This window comes from Haliotis asinina, chromosome 11, assembly GCF_037392515.1.
Source record: "Haliotis asinina isolate JCU_RB_2024 chromosome 11, JCU_Hal_asi_v2, whole genome shotgun sequence".
In the NCBI taxonomy this organism is placed as follows: Eukaryota; Metazoa; Mollusca; class Gastropoda; order Lepetellida; family Haliotidae; genus Haliotis; species Haliotis asinina.
Window position 1 is genome coordinate 49,696,794 of NC_090290.1, and position 21,420 is coordinate 49,718,213.

The 21,420-nt window shown below is 39.8% G+C and overlaps 1 protein-coding gene across 5 annotated transcripts in view; it reads left to right on the top strand.

Moving 5' to 3' along the window:
• Nucleotides 1–21,420, top strand: part of LOC137255827 (glycoprotein-N-acetylgalactosamine 3-beta-galactosyltransferase 1-like) — a 39,162-nt gene that overhangs the window by 10,425 nt on the left and 7,317 nt on the right. For 2 of the 5 annotated variants that reach the window (XM_067793388.1, XM_067793390.1), the window contains exon 2: nucleotides 15,031–15,539. In XM_067793388.1, the coding sequence (XP_067649489.1) occupies nucleotides 15,248–15,539 (292 nt within the window). In that variant the 5' untranslated portion in view covers nucleotides 15,031–15,247. Of the gene's footprint in view, nucleotides 1–13,077; nucleotides 13,395–15,030; nucleotides 15,540–21,420 lie in introns of those variants that run through there. The other 3 variants (XM_067793391.1, XM_067793389.1, XM_067793393.1) reach the window with 3 other exon arrangements.

The window sequence follows — 21,420 nt, forward strand, 5'->3', positions numbered from 1 at the left end:
CCTCTGGATAAATAGACATACTGAAAGACAACTTGAATACGATACAGAGATAGTCAAGCAGGCATCCTGAGTCAGTCAGTTAAAATTTAAGTCACATCGGCAATGTTTCAGCCATATCGTGACTAAAGCAAGTTATTTTTAAGGAATGGAGAGTTACGAGGATATTACCCTGCTTGAATTACATTCAAAGTACATGGTGTATTGAAAATATTTCTGTTATCACAATTTAATGTCAAAATGACAAAATGAAGTCTTTAATATGAAACTGGTACACACCACCCTATTCCCCAAAGTAGTGGAGAGAACAAACAATGGTATGACGTCACAAATGTAATTTAATGGACTCTCTCAAAGCAGTGTCTGTGTTTTCGACAAGTAGGGTCATGCTTTCCCTCTTGTAACAAATGCGTGTGTATGCACGGGACAAGCGGACTCAATTCCACTGAAATAAGCAATGAATGGGTACCCGGTAGGATTAGTTATATGACTGTTAAACTTCAAGCGCCCCTGTTCAGTACGCCTTCACCAAACTTGGCAGATTGATAAGTCAGGTGATGTACTAGAGCCTTTTAGTAATTACCTTTTTTCATTTCTGTGGCAACAAGTTTGACGTCGTTTGAATTTGGTGTTAGTGCTCTTTTCCAGAGCAGACGTTTAAACCCTTCAGTACCCTCCGTCCACTTCGCTATCTACTCGACAAATCATTTGACATAATCATAACTAGAAAAGCATTTTGCCATTCTGCGGGATATTGAGGACATTGTCTCCTTGTTTCATTTGTTTCGTAGCAAAATATTTGCAAAAATAATTCTGTTCACTCAGAAAAGAGCTGCATTATTTGTAAGTACTCGTGTTGGTATGCTTGTTGTTTATTTGATGTCTCCGTGTGTATTTGTGTACTCAGAATTGAATGAGTCATGCTTAGTTTCAAGCTCACTGATTGTTGGAGCCAGTAATGCAAATACCATATCACATTGGCAATATGCACATGTAATGTTCATGGGCATGCACACACCGTATACGCACACACGACCAGAGTAATTGGGTGATTTTTGCGCCTCACTCAGCAATATCCCAGCTATGTAGAGTCAGTCTGTAAATAATCGAGTCTGGACCAGATAATCTAATGATCAACAGCATGAGCATCGATCTGCGGTCTTCACGGGTACACATAGAAAAGCTTTATGGTAACCTTTTCACATTCCTTAGACACAAGCAGGTGTTGAATTTCGTAAGAACACGTACGTCAGTTTACAGTGAAAACGTTATAAATATGTTATGATGATTAGTAAAGTCATGTAAAATCTGAGTAAGTGAGTGAGTGAGTTTTACGCCGCATTTACCAATATGCTAGCAAAACTCAAAGCGGGGGACACCAGATATGGGCTCCACGCGATGTGAACATATAGGGAATCGAAACCGGGTATTCGGCATAACGATCAAACGCTTAACCACTAGGCTATCCCACAGCCCTATTATATTTGAAGAATACGGTGAACAATTTGAAAGATAACGGGGTATCCATCGTAATTTTCCTCACTTAAGTTTGAAGTTGCGAGCTGTATATTCAATATTGACTCACTCCCTCACTCCATAGAAATGGGTGTGTGTTTGTAATATTAACCTTAGTACTTAAAATATGTTGTCATTCCATTACATTGTTTTTGCCATATGATACTGCTACATGATTCACCCATCAGGTGAGTAAAATACAACTATAAAACTCTTTAATGGTTCCGTGTAATCTCCAATGACAAAGTATATCGTACATTCAGATTACATATGAATTACTGTGACATAAAGATGGCAACAGGTGTTTGAACAAAAATGAGCACATTCTGCCCCACCCATTACAAACACTCAAAGGGATCAAAGCACAATAGGTCACTTCACTTGCTGGTCTTGTGGCAGTCAAGACGGATTCCATTCCGTCTGTGGTTACAGTGTAAGCCCATGTTTAGTGTCTTCCGCCGTCATATTACTGGACTATTACTGAAAGCAGCGTAAAACCGAACTCACTCATAATGAAACACCCACCCCTACCTGTTTATGCATCAAGAAACAATCACACGTAAGCGCACACATATTCGAACCAGAAAAAAGTGCGAGTAGTATACTAGTGCTTACAACTATCTAACATTGGAGAAATTCATTGATACAGTCTTGTTTCCAGCACGCTTCCGCCTATGATTACAGGATCCTGGCAACGTATCTCCTGGAAATGTATAATACTTATAAAAACGAATGACTACATCTGAAATGGAAAACAGTCCCAGAGAGTTTGGAGAACCAGATGAAAACTTAGACTTGTCACATTGAAATGTATTAATTTTACAAAATGGGCTTTGCGAAGGGAAAGTAAAGTGGATAGTAATTCGTATCGCTTTTTGTTTTTCTTGCTGTTCTGTTCAGGTCTGTATGACAGACTACTCTCAAGACCCCTGTTAATGGAGCTGTGAAGGACCAATGTGGCTAGCTCATACGAGACTGAAAGCGCATTTTAAAATCCCAACATATCCTTCTAATTTTAGTATTTGTATTTTCGAAAAGAAACAAAATTTAGACGGGAGAAATAGGTATCCCCTCTCAGGTGAGTGTGATCCAACTTACTTGACAAATTTTAGACAACTCGTTCTGAAAACGAGCAGCTGTTTTACTCTTTCCTATTTAAGAAATAGTGTAATGTACACGTGTAATGATACAATACTGATGAAGGTCAACGATGTAAACGCTCACTGGTCACTATCCGACATGTAATAAAGTAAATGTGTATGTGACATGCATACAGATATACGCATCACGAATGTATGGCCAGTTATAAACCAGCTGAATCACGCCAGTGATCGTAATTCAAGTCCTTAAACTCCTACCACATGTTTTGTTAAGCCGTGCTATACATATATGTGTGGTATCCAGTTCCTGGAATTGTTCATTCCCATGGTTGGAGAGTACTCAACGTCGCTGATTGGCGAGTTCATCTCACTGAGACTAACGACTGATCATTCCTTGGGATTGGATGATAAGGGTGCACACAAAAAAATGTTTAAAATTTTTCTCGGGCACATTTTGTTCAAAAGTGACGATGGCAGTTGGACTATATTTTTATTTTTTGATAGACAGGATGTGACGAGTGACGAACACATTGTTTTGCTCAGAAATACGGTTTGGGAAGTTTAGCACCAGTTAATATGTTGTAGATTCAGTCACTCTCGTTCTTACAGACTCATTATTGTGGACAAATGGATGGTCGGGACGCAGCCAAGTCAAAGTTATTTTTTTAAATGGCAATAAAAGAATGTTACGCGCACAAGTACAAGTGACGCGCCGATGCCCGAGAAAGATGTCACTTTTTTATTTAGCATAACATATACAAGGTGGTTGGTTGTACACATTGCATACTTTTTGAATATTTAGACCTCTAAAATTCAAGAGGGCTGTTGATATGACATTGAAACTAGTGGATATTTTCCATCATTTGGGGCTCAAGCCATTGCCATGCTCGAAATATCAAGTAGTCTTTGCCCTTAACCATGAATACTAGTACCTGCACGTCCTAAGGACCTAGCATCTTTGAGGGTTCTGACCAGAAGTGTAGATTTTAGCTATAATACCATTCCCAGGAAACAAAATGTGACAAGTTGACAAGATGAGTTAAAGACTTTAACTTAACTCTAGTGACCGACTAGTTTTCATTTACAGAAAAATTAACATCCATGTCAAAATCCAAGTCTTCTGAAAATTCTTAATCAGAATGTTCAGACAGGGATGACAGGTATTGAGGATGACGGACAAAAGGACCTAGTTGCCGACGTCCATTTCGAACGCTGATAGATGGAGTTTTTTTGTGGACATGAAAAGGAAAATGTTTGGACAGTGTCTTGCCTCATACAGTGTTAACAAGACATCTTCTATAGCTGTTGGTACCTCGGAGACTGCAGGGATCGCAGCCGCCACGTCCGTCCACATTTTGGACGAAAATATACGTATGTTATGATATACGATTGGATTAGAGTACTGACTTGTAAACACAGGAGTTTGTTAATGACAATGATGTCTCAGTCCTTTTTGTTCACGTAAAGTAAGACTGAAAAGCATGTCCACCTTAACCTCTATTATTCCATGAACTGCGTAGACATCACGTCAAACATTGGTCTTGTGGCATCATTCTTAGTATCAATACATCTTGGAAATACCGTTCTTTCATGTGATGACACAAACGCACAAAAATGCAATCGCACGCACACACATACTAACATATGCATTCATACATCAAACATGCGTGCATATATTTTTGACTAAAAAAGTTCTAAAGTGAAAAGTAAGGGACGGTAGGATGACCTAATGGCTGAAGCGGTCACGCGGGTTCGATTCCCCGCATGGATACAATGTGTTATTCCCATGTCTGGTGTCCCACTCTGCGACATTACTGGAATATAGCTAAAAGCGACGTTAAACTAATATCCCTGGCTTAAAGGAGGGATGTACTACAGCAACATGAGGCCTATTGTTTCATCATCAAAATACATCCGTTATTGTATTCAGAAAAGGGTAATATTTACACATTTAAATCTGCAGTTGTTTACGAATATATTGTAATCATAGCTTTCAAATGCACGCTGATCTGTAATGTCATCAGCGGTATGTCTATTTGATAGACACCAGTTAAAGTCACTTCCCAGTCGGACATCTTCAGGACGTGCCCGTCGGCATCAGAAAACTGAAGAACAGTTCTTCCTACCCTGGTCAATTGCCCTTAAGTCGGTGTAGGGCGGGCATCCAGATCTTGGTAGACAGGTGCTCCCGGACGACCTGCAGCACCGTGGTCAGCTTAAAGACGACAGCGACGACGACTCTGTGCTGGGGTGTTGGCGAATTGTGATGAAGGCGAAATGAGAACCAACCCCTCGGGCGCTTGAGAAGAGGCAATGTGAACGAGACGCATCTCACAATACAGTTCAGCTTCTGCTGCTTCGATAATCAATAACATGATCTAGACTTCACTGTTGATGACTCAACTCTGTTATCCAATGACATCTCATGACGGTACAGCTGGGATGTTTCATACGTAATGTATACTGCCTGGGGGAACTGTCGGAACGCCAAATTCTTCCATGGGATAAATTTGTCTTGTGTGTTACATATCCTTATATTTATTTCAAACTAGGAACCGGATTGGTAAAGAAGCAGAATGGTACTATTCTGAATACCGCTTCGGAGTACAAATAAATCATAGATATAACAACAGCTCTCATGAAATGTAACAATCAATAACTCTAATTATAGTCGCTTATAACATTAGGACCATTAGTGTCGGAAAATGCATAATAGCAAGTGCAGTTTCGTTTTTTTGCTAGTTACAACATTAATCGGCCGGATAGTACAATGAAAGAATGGATGGATTCTAATAATTCAAGAGTACCTTTAGCAGAGTCATTAGAGTGGCCGTGCAGTATTTATTTGATGTCATATCCTTTAGTATAGATGTGAATTTTACATCAGCATAATTTACGCACAGTGTATGTTAGTGTAATTAACGCACGGAAAGAAATAGCGAATTGGATCTTCGGAACAATAGCCACAAGACCAAGAGGGATTAGAAGATATAAATTATTGATATTTATGTGCTTTAAATCGCTGCAACTGAGCCTGAATGGGAATGGATTAGCTGATAGTAGTTTTGATAAGAGTTTAAATGTCATATGTCCTGTTACAGGTAATATGTCTTTGTATTGAGTGAGTGAATGAGTGAGTGAATGAGTGAGTGTATTGAGTGAGTGAATGAGTGAGCATGGTTCTACGCCTTTTTAAACAATACTACATCAGCATCAAGGCGGAAGAAATGGACTTCACACATTGTACGTACCCATGTTGAGAACCGAACCCGGACCTCCAACGTAACGAGTGAAAGCATTAAGCACTAGGCCACCCCAACGCTTCTCTTTCTGTTGTGAAAATCTACTTGAGAATAAATGACTTTTTACTTTACTATTGGTTATTATTTGGAAAATGCAAGCAATTACACTATATGTATAAAAATAAACCTCTGATAACACTTTTCTTGCGGGTAATGTATGTGGCAAATTAGTGTTATTTGGTCAATATATTCGTAAACAACTGCAGATTTAAATGTGTAAATATTACCCTTTTCTGAATACAATAACGGATGTATTTTGATGATGAAACAATAGGCCTCATGTTGCTGTAGTACATCCCTCCTTTAAGCCAGGGATATTAGTTTAACGTCGCTTTTAGCTATATTCCAGTAATGTCGCAGAGTGGGACACCAGACATGGGAATAACACATTGTACCCATGCGGGGAATCGAACCCGCGTGACCGCTTCAGCCATTAGGTCATCCTACCGTCCCTTACTTTTCACTTTAGAACTTTTTTAGTCAAAAATATATGCACGCATGTTTGATGTATGAATGCATATGTTAGTATGTGTGTGCGTGCGATTGCATTTTTGTGCGTTTGTGTCATCACATGAAAGAACGGTATTTCCAAGATGTATTGATACTAAGAATGATGCCACAAGACCAATGTTTGACGTGATGTCTACGCAGTTCATGGAATAATAGAGGTTAAGGTGGACATGCTTTTCAGTCTTACTTTACGTGAACAAAAAGGACTGAGACATCATTGTCATTAACAAACTCCTGTGTTTACAAGTCAGTACTCTAATCCAATCGTATATCATAACATACGTATATTTTCGTCCAAAATGTGGACGGACGTGGCGGCTGCGATCCCTGCAGTCTCCGAGGTACCAACAGCTATAGAAGATGTCTTGTTAACACTGTATGAGGCAAGACACTGTCCAAACATTTTCCTTTTCATGTCCACAAAAAAACTCCATCTATCAGCGTTCGAAATGGACGTCGGCAACTAGGTCCTTTTGTCCGTCATCCTCAATACCTGTCATCCCTGTCTGAACATTCTGATTAAGAATTTTCAGAAGACTTGGATTTTGACATGGATGTTAATTTTTCTGTAAATGAAAACTAGTCGGTCACTAGAGTTAAGTTAAAGTCTTTAACTCATCTTGTCAACTTGTCACATTTTGTTTCCTGGGAATGGTATTATAGCTAAAATCTACACTTCTGGTCAGAACCCTCAAAGATGCTAGGTCCTTAGGACGTGCAGGTACTAGTATTCATGGTTAAGGGCAAAGACTACTTGATATTTCGAGCATGGCAATGGCTTGAGCCCCAAATGATGGAAAATATCCACTAGTTTCAATGTCATATCAACAGCCCTCTTGAATTTTAGAGGTCTAAATATTCAAAAAGTATGCAATGTGTACAACCAACCACCTTGTATATGTTATGCTAAATAAAAAAGTGACATCTTTCTCGGGCATCGGCGCGTCACTTGTACTTGTGCGCGTAACATTCTTTTATTGCCATTTAAAAAAATAACTTTGACTTGGCTGCGTCCCGACCATCCATTTGTCCACAATAATGAGTCTGTAAGAACGAGAGTGACTGAATCTACAACATATTAACTGGTGCTAAACTTCCCAAACCGTATTTCTGAGCAAAACAATGTGTTCGTCACTCGTCACATCCTGTCTATCAAAAAATAAAAATATAGTCCAACTGCCATCGTCACTTTTGAACAAAATGTGCCCGAGAAAAATTTTAAACATTTTTTTGTGTGCACCCTTATCATCCAATCCCAAGGAATGATCAGTCGTTAGTCTCAGTGAGATGAACTCGCCAATCAGCGACGTTGAGTACTCTCCAACCATGGGAATGAACAATTCCAGGAACTGGATACCACACATATATGTATAGCACGGCTTAACAAAACATGTGGTAGGAGTTTAAGGACTTGAATTACGATCACTGGCGTGATTCAGCTGGTTTATAACTGGCCATACATTCGTGATGCGTATATCTGTATGCATGTCACATACACATTTACTTTATTACATGTCGGATAGTGACCAGTGAGCGTTTACATCGTTGACCTTCATCAGTATTGTATCATTACACGTGTACATTACACTATTTCTTAAATAGGAAAGAGTAAAACAGCTGCTCGAGCGGATCATTTGACAATTAGGCTACCCAAATGTAAATGATACATTAATGGCAGCCATTGAGTCATGATTAGTACAGTGGTACAGAAAAAGAAATAAAACAATAAGACGCGACGGATACCCCACTACTCATTCGGGCTCAACTCTAACATTTCCACGACAATAATAAAATAGTTGAATACAAAAGAGACATAAAGTGTCAATAGTTCTTACCTTGAAGTAAGAGAACGCAAAGCTGTAAGCCCTCTTACGTTACTCAGATCAGCGTGTATGTCATGATATTACTAGTTAACAAACACTAAAAATGTAATGCAAAGAATACCTATTTAGAAGTGTTGTTGATTTCTTAATCACTTTTCTTGATCACTTTTCTATTAACCTAGAGGACTAAACCAGCGTACAAGAGAAACGACACAAACTATTTTTCTGGTATAAAACAAACTTTAAGCAAAATATGGTAACATTAAATGTTTTATTGTAAAAAGCAATCAATCATGAGCAGTATTTAAAGGATAACAAGAAGGAAAACGATGCATCTAAGATCACAGGAATGACACGTGGGTGCAGTATCCAGTATTCATTAATACAGATTCCAGGGGGAGCTTTGACAATGTTTTGGGTAACACATAACACAATGCCGGCAGTGACCACCCCTAGCAGTGATGCAGGGCCGAACCAGGTGTTGGCCTGAGTAGGTGAGTCTTCTGATGTCTTGATTAGGGATCAGACGCCATTCCTTGGCAGCTGCCAAAGCGTTCGATCATCGTCAGTGGCTTATTTTGGCGTTTCCAAATACGACGACCCAACCTATTCCCAAAGATGCTCAACTGACGAAAAATGCAAGTACAAGTGTTCACAGGGAATAGACATGTTGCGTTCGAGAGATGTATATATGTGTATTCAGCTATTTTCAAACAGTCTTACAATTATTTTGACAATTTACACTCGTTTTACTTTGGTGACGTTTCTTTTGGCCGCTAATTTAGTCTGTTTTACTGCAATGAGTGACAAATCTTACATGCATACTTACCGCAGTCAACAGACAATAAATTTTTTGTTTCGCAGTATGTGCCAATTGTTATGTGGGTGAAGTGACATTCGGTCGCTCAAACACACATATGAGTAAGACTGACTGACAGATTGTTTAATTACGTAATCATCAGTAAACACCAGAGCTGTTAACTCCACAAGCATCCTTTTCTGAACCAGCCTTTCTTCTGTCAGTGTGACAGGGTCATTCAATTCAAGTTGTTTATCTCGGCAAGTCGTGATAAGTATGTACAGCCCCCAGGCGCATGCACGACCGTGGGCTAAATAGCAACTCATTGAATGCGATACTATTTTCTTATCGCGTCCATCGAGTTTTGACTTTATCAGTGCAGGACGGACATTATATAAGGCAATCACAACACCAACAAATTGATAATGCACGACTCATGGGGAACATATGCTTCTCTATCTCAGACATACTTGCTTGAGTAACGTAAGAGGGCTTACAGCTTTGCGTTCTCTTACTTCAAGGTAAGAACTATTGACACTTTATGTCTCTTTTGTATTCAACTATTTTATTATTGTCGTGGAAATGTTAGAGTTGAGCCCGAATGAGTAGTGGGGTATCCGTCGCGTCTTATTGTTTTATTTCTTTTTCTGTACCACTGTACTAATCATGACTCAATGGCTGCCATTAATGTATCATTTACATTTGGGTAGCCTAATTGTCAAATGATCCGCTCGTCACGCTGAAGACCAGGGTTTGATTCCCCACATGTGTTCAATGTGTAAAACCCATTTCTGGCGTAAAAACATATTCTCTAACTCACACCTACTAATTAAGTATGATTAAAGGTGTCACTAACATCATTACGGAATATCAAAGGTTAATGAAAAACGCCGTATCTGACATACGCAAACGTACACAATACAATACTCGTCATCAATACGTTCAGTGTCATTGCTACCCTGCAACACAGATCCTGAAGCAAAATTAATATATCCAAGAAAGCCCACTAGATAATGTGACAAGCCTGGATTTCTCTGCACTTTTTTCTTGTAGAGATAATTGTTATTCAAAAACTTTTTTTCTGTAAACTATAAGTTCATTTCAGAAACCAGCTGTTAGTCCAGGTCAGTTCAAGAGTTGATTCGCCCTGTTCGCGTGTAGGCAATTAGGTTCAATCTACTCGATCCCCGCTGTGTATATTCCACACACGCTGCGACATAATGTGTCAGTTTATGACCAATATTGACATAATTCCATGACAACCTCGTGCCACATGGCAAATATAATGTTCTCATTGTTAAAAATGATGTTGATTATGTCGTTAAAGAGACATAACACTTCTGGGTATGTGATCACTTGAATGCTTCACACATCAATACTCTGCGACATTCTTCACAGGTAATATCACCGATGTTTAATTATAATGGATCAGTTTTAGACAGTATATCAGTGACGTTTACATATACTCTCAGCGATCTTCGTGTCATTATCTCTAGTGTTTAGTTTGTTGATACTTTTATACCTGGATGTAAAGTCTTAGAGAATTTCAACATTTAACACAGACTTAGTCTGTCGTGCAGACCCTGAAGTAAATATATCCAAAAAAGCCCACGCAAGTCTACAAAACGTGGCAAGTGTAGATTTCCGTAGCTTCAGGAAACTGAAGAAAGTCTCCATTTCATTATATTATTTTTTTCTTACTATGAACTTTTACTTCAGTAAAATATGTTCATTTCATAGACTAGTTGTTAGTCTAACATAGACTGAGCGTACACGAAATGGCAAACAGTAGCGCTATTTGTGATCTATATCATCAATGAATCTGGGGTAACTCGTAAATATCGTGATTTAATGAAATATTCACTGAGACAATCCAGAATGGAAAATACGTACGTATGTCATCATATCAGCAAGGTAATTCAATACCAGTTAGGCAGCATTTTGCGGGTGAGACATAATGTTCCCATGGAATGGGGTCGTGAGATAGCCTAATGAAGCCCCGGGTTCGATTCCCCATATGGGTATAATGCATGAAGCCCATTTCCGTGATATTGCTGAAATATGGGATATTGCTAAAAGCTGCGCAAGACTAAACTCACTCACTCACTCACTGCATCCGAGGCCGTAACATCAAGGTCTGTGGCGTCGAGCGTCGCATGGTGATATTTGTTTAATAGGAAGTGGACTAAGACCTGAAAAAGAAATAGTTTCTTAGCAAATCATACACACCATAAAGTAAATATACCCAATACAGCTAATTTAAGTTTGGATTACGTGAAAAATGATTACATATTTTTAACAGGTTTATATGCAAGCAATTACATATGACCTCTATTTGTGAAACATTCAAATCTCTGCCTAAGGGTAGAAAATTCAGATAACAGTTTGCTTGCGGGTAATGTATGCGGCAAATTATTGTTAAAGCGTTATCTGACCAACGTATTTGTAAACAACTGCAGGCTTAACAGTGTAAATATTACCCTTTTTAAAAAGACAATGGCGGTTTAGGCTATGAAAGTCACAACGGCCATCATTTTGCTGTAACACATCCCTCCTTTAAGCCAGAGACATTCGTTTTAAGCCGTTTTTAGCAATATTGCAGTAATAACACAGAGGGGCGACAGCAGAAACGGGTTTCAAACATTGTATCCGTGAGGGGAATTGAACCGGATCTTCGACGTCACGGGCAATCGCGTAAACCACTTGTACAATGTTATTTCCTCACACACACACTCCTCACACACACACTCCTTACACACACACACACACACACACACACACACACACACACACACACACACACACACACACCGGCCGAATCCCCTATTTATTTTAAGAACATAAGAACACTGGACGTGTAGCAACCGATGTGATCTGATGTACTCGAGCCTCAACTTGAAATAATGTCACGATACGCTGAGCACGTTAGAGGATAATTTAAGAATCAGTTTCTGGCCCTGATCGTGTGTAGGCCAGTCGGATCTAACTCCAACTTGTGAAATTGTGAAGATTGTGTTGGTTTGACCATGGACCGGAACGCACGGAATCGCGGAGATCGTTCATTCAATTCAGAGGGGCAGGGATAAACGACTGTATGTATGTTAGCTAATAGTCATGTTTTTTTCGTTATATCCCAGCTCGCTATGTTTCTGTGTCACCCTGACCTTGTAGTGTGAAAATGTGTCTACCACGTACCTCCTGCCTGCTGTATGCCAGGGTGCATGGTATAAGAGCTTCTTAGTGTGTCTGTATCTGTGTGTGTATCTGAGTGGATCTGTATCTGTGTGAGTCTCTCTCTCCGTCTGTGTGTGTGTGTGTATGTGTGTGTCTGTCTCTCTGTCTGTATCTCTGTGTGTCAGTATCTGAGCGGATCTGTATCTGTGTGTGTCAGTATCTGAGCGGATCTGTATCTGTGTGAGTATCTCTCTCTCTCGCTCTGTGTGTGTGTGTGTGTCTGCATCTGTGTACGTCCGTAACTGTGACTGTCTATCTGTGTATGCATGTGTGTGCGAATGTATACATGTGTGTGTCTGTATCGTTGTGTGTCTATATTTGTGTGAATGTCTCTTTTATTTATTATGATTTTATTCCTCTTAGTGTGTCTGTATCTGTGTGTGTCAGTATCTGAGCGGATCGATCTCTCTCTCTCTCTCTCTCTCTCTCTGTGTGTGTGTGTGTGTGTGTGTGTGCATCTGTGTACGTCCGTATCTGTGACTGTGTCTATCTGTGTATGCATTTGTGTGCAAGTGTATCTGTATCTTTGTGTGTCTATAGTTGTGTGATTATTTATTATGATCTTATTCCCTCTCTCTCTCACACACAAACACTCTCTCTTTGATCGAGGGGTTTGATAAGTTACGAAACAAAAACAACAATGTCAACATATACGCCGTAAATGTAACTTGATACCGGACAACAACTGACACGACTGTCCAACTACACACAATGTGTATTTTAATCGCAAGTGACAAGTACGCCTTTGCACGGCCACAGCTCAAAGTTGCACGTGCTACACGACATGTTTTATCTTTAATCACGTTCTTTGTCTCTCTTGACTGTGGCGCTACAGTCAAAACTCTTAACGCTCCATTGCCAGATCTGTCGTGGAGAACTTCGAAATGGAGATATTTGCGATGGAAACAGTCTGTTTGAACTCTATCTCGTCGACCATGACTTGGGGATAACTTGGTGAAGATCCTTAGGCTTGATACCTACAACATCCAGGGAGGATTCAACCTGTGAATTGGTATCATTACAAGTGTTCATTATAATTATGATTTTCATGGCAAGGTCAGTCTACAAGTAATCAAGTACAAGCTAGATATTTTCAATGGGACTGAATCCACAAGTATGTTCATTTTATTTGTCTTATTTATTGATTCCCAGATTATAATTTCAGAGATATGCAACGATACAATACATACCTCTTAAAACAATACAGATATGTGATGTACAAATAAAATGGGTAAATGTACAAGCTGCCAAGTACAAACTGATAAAGTGTAACGTCATCTAAATTATTCACTTTATCATTTTTGTTGACATATGATTTTCCACGAAGAAGGCTTATTATATATGAAGTTTGATTTAGAAGCATATCATTAATACGGCATATGTAAATATGTCTCTTCGCAGCAATGATGGTGTGATTTAGTATTCACTATTTTCATGTGCCCCAAACCATATGTTCTTGATGATGTCAGTGGATGAAAATATAAATTGTTACTCCAAATTTGTAGTTTTTCACTCAGTCAGAAAATAAAACCTGGCATTTATTACAAGTGTTCGGATATTTAATAATATCATTAAATAAGTTCATTATAATTACGTTTTTTTTAATGCTTTAGCTAATTTTATCTTGGTTTACATTGATTTCAAATTTCTGACTGGGATAGAGTGACAATGTACAAAGTATGTTTCCATGATTCAAATAATATGTTCAGTAAATATCTCAAATCCTTTGATACAAGATATGTCTTTGAAATATTCTGTTGAAAGTAATCAATTGCCATCACATAATATCCGTAATATTTAAATGTCCTCTCTCTGTCCAAGTCTTTAAGAAGTGTATAGAGTGGTTGGGATAGGATTTTACTGATATCATCTGGATCAACATGAGGTTTGTGAAATAGTTCCCATGCTTTTAGCACATTATGCCTAAAATGGTTTTCAATCTCAATAAATGTTTTAGAGTTTGCTCCAAAATTAAATATATATCTGAAATATATATTACTTGTTGTAAAACTGTTGTGTGGTTTCCCCTCGTTACAAGTATGAAGTTGTTCCTCCTGGCAAGGCCACGAACAACTCTACAATCATAATACGTGTCACTGATTTAATTGTTCCACCACAGAACTTGGTACACGTGATAGGGGCAGGGAGGCAGTCTGGTGGTTAAAGCGTTCGCTCGTCGCGCCAAGGACCCGGGTTTGATTCCCCCACACGGGTATATGTGAAGTCCATTTTCATTTCTGGTGTCCCCTGCAGTAATATTGCTGGAATATTGCTCAATGCGGCATAAAAGTACCGAACTCAATCTCTCACTGGTATAAGCGACAAACTCCAGTAAGCCGCCCATTTATTTGCTCTACTACCAATTGGTTTGGCTCGTAACCTCAATAACTCAAGCTTGACAACGACATTCATCACTTCAGCGTCTAGAATGCCTATCTAAGAAGTCAAAGCATCGATCTACGCTAATAGGATTCCATGACATGGATAGACCATGTCAACCAGCCTGACCACGTGGTCCCGTTAGTGGGTTGTTGAAAAACAAATCTGACCTGTAATATTGCTGATGGTGGAGATACGACTTCATTCTAAGTTCGATTTCGTAAGTCTCTGTGGCTGCTTGAAGCAGTATTTCAGACAGACGTAAGCTGGAGATATGACTTCAGTCTGAAATTTCTATCCCAGGCAGTCGTAGGGGCGTTTGTATACTTATCGCCACTGACATGATTTTTACTTGTATTATTTCGTTGCAGTGAGGTGACCAAACAGCGGGGACTTTGAAGAGTATTGCCAGGTCCACTGAGCCTGATGCTTTGAGCAAATGAGGACGCGAGCAACAGCAGTCAGGTTTTGTCGTTAATAAACAAACGGATCATTTCAAATCGGATGACATTTCGTGAGTTTGTAGTGACGAGTTTCAACAGCTGGTCTTGTGATAAAGGACTGTGAGGTCGGGATCAGTTTTTCAAAATGGCGTTGCGATTGTCCGGTTTGGCGCAGGTGCAGTTGTGGATTGGCATCACCATCGGACTTGTTGTGGCCTTTCTGGTCACCAGCATTAGCCGGGTGTCTCCAGTGACCAGCTTCGGGTTCAGTTCGGAACAGCTGAACCCCAGACATATTGTACAAAGTGTCAACACAATGGCTGCCGGGACGGCCAGTGTGCCTGCAAACGGAGATAACCTTCATGAAGAGTTTGAAAAACACGTTGAAATGCACAAGGCCGGGAACGTCAAGTTTGAAGATAAGCATGTGCATCACGGTAAGTAACAAAAGTGTGAATGTTGTTTTGTGTGCTTTAATCAGTTATAAATACAGAAATGTAGCGATTAGTAATCCCAATGGCCAGGTAAACTAGAAAGGCCATGGCCGTCTTTCGAGTAAGAGATCCTCCCGTTCCCCTATCACAAATAATATTCATAAAATGATATCATGGTATAACGTGTTTTAGGGCTAATAGCGCAAAGATGATCATGAACATTATTGCGTATCTGTAGATTATCAAAACTGTAATCCGTAAATAAATATCACCCCACCTTTTATAAATTTATCGTTAGAATGTTCTGTCGTCCGCTGGTTTCCAATGCAACATACATTACATGTCTTGTTCGCAAGCACGAGCGCTAGAAGTGACGTACCATGTTTTCGGGTTACTCGTTATTGAGTGAGGTACCTAACGCCCTTGTATGGAGGTGCATGTGATTCATTCTTCTCCACAGAAATAAACAAATACAACGTATCATTTTAATTAAAAAACAATCAAACTGGTAATTGTTTTCTTGATTATTTTAATGTTTTTGCTTTGTGAAATTTGTTAAAAATAAGCATATTTACCACCATGGCAATAAAACGTGTCACGTCTGCGCAGTATAGTATCATCGCAGTAGTATTTTAAATGAACCCAGAGGTCACATGTCTGGCACGAATTCTGATGCACGAAAAAAAATATATGTAAGAGATGACGAATTCGGTGTTCAATAGGTTTTTTTATTACATCGGAAACATTCCATTTGAGTCACGTGATATTTACGTTTGGCTTTTCGCTCGAGCAGATGATGAACCACTTGACAAGTTGTGAGCGTTATTTCATAAGTTATGATCACATTTACGAAGGTTCTCAAAGTGCATTACGTTCTATGGTAGAATTGTCGTACTTTGACAGAAATAAGGCGACAACTTCCATGAAAGCTGAACATTTCAAACATTTCGTGTTCCGATTGCGACTGAAGCTTCCGCACACGAGACGGTGTTGACAGGTGGCGCTGTCATCTCACTGTACGAAAGAAATTACGTGGAAAAGAAATACCCCGAAAACATAGTACTTCACGGTATATTAACGATGCCTAACACAACAATTACCAGAGGACCCTCACAGATAACTAAAATCCAAAAACCTAACTACAATATATAGGGCAGAACCACGTAGTGGTACCTCTGTTAATCAGCGGAAGAAAGAATATAGGGGAACGGAATGAAATCTTTCTCTTGCAAGGGCAACTAACTGGATCGACTGGAGACACTCGAGGGACCGAAATGCCTGTTTTTCGAAATATGCCATTGGGCTCCGGAGAGATATTTTATGTGTGCCGTTGTGAACATACGTGCAGCCATACCTTTTGATGATCCAATTACGTTTAAACTATCACAATATAGTTATGGCATGCTCCATCAGTAAATGTGTACATTACTGAGAGCAGGATTTCCTGAACACCATCATGACTGCATGGACAGTTACGTTTCATTTGTCATGGGCTCTCAACATAACAGCAAACCAGGATTTCCTGATGTGCCTTCTGGCCTTCACAATGTCCGCGCCCATTTCAAGTTATGATATTGATAATGCCTCAAATATACAGTTTGAAAATTTGCAAATATGGGTCTTGAATCTTTTGAGAAGTTTTTTGTTTGCACCAAATGAAGTGTGGTGATAATTATCATGATTTTAGTTGTGCAACAAATGCACACTGAAATGCTACATCAACGCCATTTCAATATTTACATTACCTTGACACGCAAATTAAGCGTTAATCGATCCCAACTCTGATATTTGTGAAGCATATCATGATTCACCATATCTCGATTCCGTAGATTGATGCTCATGTTGTTGAGCACTTGAATGTATGGTCTAGACTCCATAGTTCACAGCTGGAATATTGCTGATTGCGGGCGTTGAGCAGCAATAAGTCCTGATAAATCAGTCCTGACTGGTTTGTAAAGGACTGTGCGTACCCAGATTATGAGAATACCTTGTAAACACGCAACATGTCGTGTCAGGATAATGAGTCGCTCGATCATTTCAGATGTGTCGATGTACCGACACCGATACGTATTCCTGCTTTGTGACAATATTACCTTTTCTTTGTTCAATCTCGGCAGGTGGTAGTGAGGTGTAAGAGCCTGTAGCGCATTGATAACGATTTGCGAAAGAACCTGGTTCAGTTTACACCATACAGATTTTGCTTTAGGAACAGCTTGATATTGACGAGTAGGTAAACTGTGGAACTTCAACACAGTCAGGTATGGGGTTTCTGAGGTAAATGTTCAAACAATTCAGGCCTGTACTGGAGTCTCGGTAGACCAATGATATAAGGCAACGTCGCCTCTCCTGGTCATGCCAGTGACCTTGAATCTGGCTTTGTCTTGACCATATGCATGTCACTGGACCGTGCTTGTGCCCACTGGTTTCACTAAAGTAGTTTATGTCTGAGGTCTGCGTCCATTCAGCTGGCATGCAATGAGCAACTTGAAGCTTTGGACAATAACATGAACAAAGAAGCTGGTATGGTGATGTCCACTCTCTCTCTTTCTTTCTCTCCATGCCCACCATTTCTGTAAACCCATGCCCACCCCTGGATCCGACTAAATTTAACACACACAACACCCCAACATCACCATCACACCACCACACACGCACGCGCGCGCGCTCACACACACATTCGTATTCCAGTTGTGTAGATCAATGCCCATCCCGTTGAACTGCCAAATAATCCTATCCAAACTCCATTATCAGTGTCCTACTAACCGCCTTCATATAGGTGCACTATTGCTGAGTGTGGCGTTTAATAACAAACCACCAGTCAACAAAGGAATCAGATGGCGAGGATGCTTTATCCTATCGCCGAAGCCTATTTGGGTTGATCGAGGCTCGTACTGGGCTTGAGTCTTTATGGTCAGGTGGAGAGAGCGTCAAAATACAGTTTACTCTACTCTCTGTCTGGCGCTCTGCATTAGGGGCGTAAAGTCGGCATGCAGTGTCTGCCTTGTGTATTCATTTCCATATATGCCATCTCAATAGGCTTTGTATCCTAATAATTAGTTCAGAAGAAGGCGCGCACGCACGCACGCCTGTCACTATTGGTTGAGTAATCGTTTATTCACGTAGACAGACAGAAATGGTTTACTCAAGTGACACACCTGGAGACATACATTGTCCTATGATTAAAGGAAAGCGCATTTTAAGCAATATGACTTGTCTTGGGAAACCCTCAACACATATAGCGGCTCACGGGCGATGGATTCGCACATTGGGTAATGCGTTCCTTGTGACGATGAAGATCCGAGTTTGATTCCCCACGAGTACAATGTATGAGGCCTTTTCTGGTACCTCCCTCCGTGATCTTGCTGAAATATTGCTAAAAACGGCGTAAAGCCATACTCACTCAATGAAACAGTCTAATGTCGAATCCACTTTAACGTTCAGTCTGTGGATATCTGAGTTCCCGTATCTGTGTGATATTGTCTATCTGTGTCAGTGTGAGTGTGTCTGCATCTGTGTGAATGTGTCCGAATCTGTGTCTGCGTCGGTTTGCCTGTGTCTTTGTGTCTGTTCCAGTGTGTATCTGTGTCAGTGTTTACCTGTTATTAAGAATTGTCAGCGCCCGCTACATATGTCGGTAGGACAACCAACGGTATCTATGTTTTATTAACCGCAAGTCTGTGATGGCATGTTACTTGAGCGTTAAATGGTGATAAAATATTATTATCATGATTTTAAAATTCATATATATCAGGTGGCATGAAAAGTATGTGAGACGGGGCAGCCATCGCCTCCCATATTAAAAACATGGTGCGCCATCATACATGTATATATACATTCAGACCGAAGAAAACAAATAATATATTTATGAGCATGGTGGAAATCGGTGAATACAATAACTAACGATATACATTTTGATAACAACCACGAGGAAACACAGATCCAAATTTCAGTCGTGATGATGGTTGTTACGCAGTGTAGTATCAAAAATAATCTCTCGTCAGTCTTACACAATTTGGAAGGGGTAGTCAAAAACACGACCGCTCCCGTCTGAAGTTCTCACAAAACTGCTATCGGGGAAACCTCGTGCAGGCTCAACTCCACGTGTTTCACGAAGTCAAGAGTGTTTGCGCGAATGTTCGTATTTCAGAAACAAAAACGCATGCGAATATTCTACGTTCACAAACACAGTTCCTTCTCCTGAACAATGGTCTTGGGCCGTTTTTATCTGCCCTATATCAGCGGGGCACATCGGAAGTGGGCATCACGCACTTTACCTTTGTAATCGATCTCGCCACCTGTTCCAAATATTCCGACGACGTAGATTAAATCAATGTTGTGATGTCATGTAACATATATTGTTTTTCAAACAAACCACTGTGTCATATCTATTTATCCCACATGGGTACTATATGTGCAACCCGTTTCTGGTGTCCCTCGTCGTGATAATGCTGGCATATTGCCAAAATGGGCGTAAAATAATACTCACTCACTCCTATCTTGTCACCTAGACTATTGACGTCGTGCATAACATAAATGCATTTTTTTGTTATTCACTCAAATATTTCATTGTTTTTCAGTGATAAAGTAATAATTATTATATATTTTGAAGAAAAACAAGCTCCGTGGATTGTCTAGTACCTACACTGAAATATCCGACACACTCATTGCAATAAAGAAGGTGACTATCCATAGAACGTGATTTTTCCATCACATATACAGTGTCCAAAATGCCTCTCAGAGAAGATATATTTAATTTGTATTTTCTTGCAGTTCTTGGCAACAATCTGGCTGCCGACTATATCAGCTGATGAATCTTGCCGCTAAATGTTTTGTGAAATAGTGTCGGAGGTTACCTCACATTTGTTGATAATCTATTGTCAGACTTCACTCTTGGAGCTCTAGTTTGGAACAACATGTTCGCTCCAGATCATTATGGTCAGACTTCCTTTTGTAATGACTAGAATAGAGGACTCAGTGTGTATGAATCAAGGTTTGTCTTCTTTTATCCACACATTATGCATATGGTCGGTACATTGTGCTGTCAAATGGCGTGCCTTCGACAATCAGAAATTGATTGACGACATTCATGGTTGTATGTCATTCAAATTGCCCTATCATTTGTAACCCATAATGTTTTTTGACACCTTCTACTTCAATAGTGAAGTCAATAAACTTGTGTTGACCCTGACTGTCGTAAATGATAGTAAATAATGGCCTTGGGGACGGGTCACTTAGTCTACCTGGATCGTTCCACCTCCATATTGTTTGCAAGTAAAGTGTCAGTGCGTGAGGGAGAATCTTAATGTGAACCTATTTCGCACAGGGCGGGGTGGGGAGGACATGGGGTTGGCATTCATGTCATTAATGCGTTCATTCGCGTATGGCACACAACATGTATTATCTCCTTTCCATGAATCAGCAAGCTGTCGACACTTTACACTAGTCGTTGACGGTTATAAACACTACAGCGGCACGTTCCTAATGTTGATAGCTAATATGGCTAACATGTCGGTTAAGTGACTTAAACGGCTCAGGTATCCGCACCCCTGGATATCAGAGTTGCGGGTATGTCCCCGTTCAACCCTCAAATTTCAGTGATCAAATTTCAAAATGAATCACTCACATGAATACGTTTCTTCACAGTTTTGAATTATGTGGAAAAATGCCCCTTTCTTGCAGCATCCATTAGCATCTTTGGCTAATCAATTTGCGTAAAATGGCCATTGTTTACGTCTCACAGCTGAATATCTTATTCCTTATACTAAATATACATATACATAATGTATACATACAACAAGCATATGTAGTAGATCTATATAAATCAAAGGCCGCGGAGTAGCCTTATGCGACAGACAATCGTTGTTGAAGCCGTGGATAGTTTTTG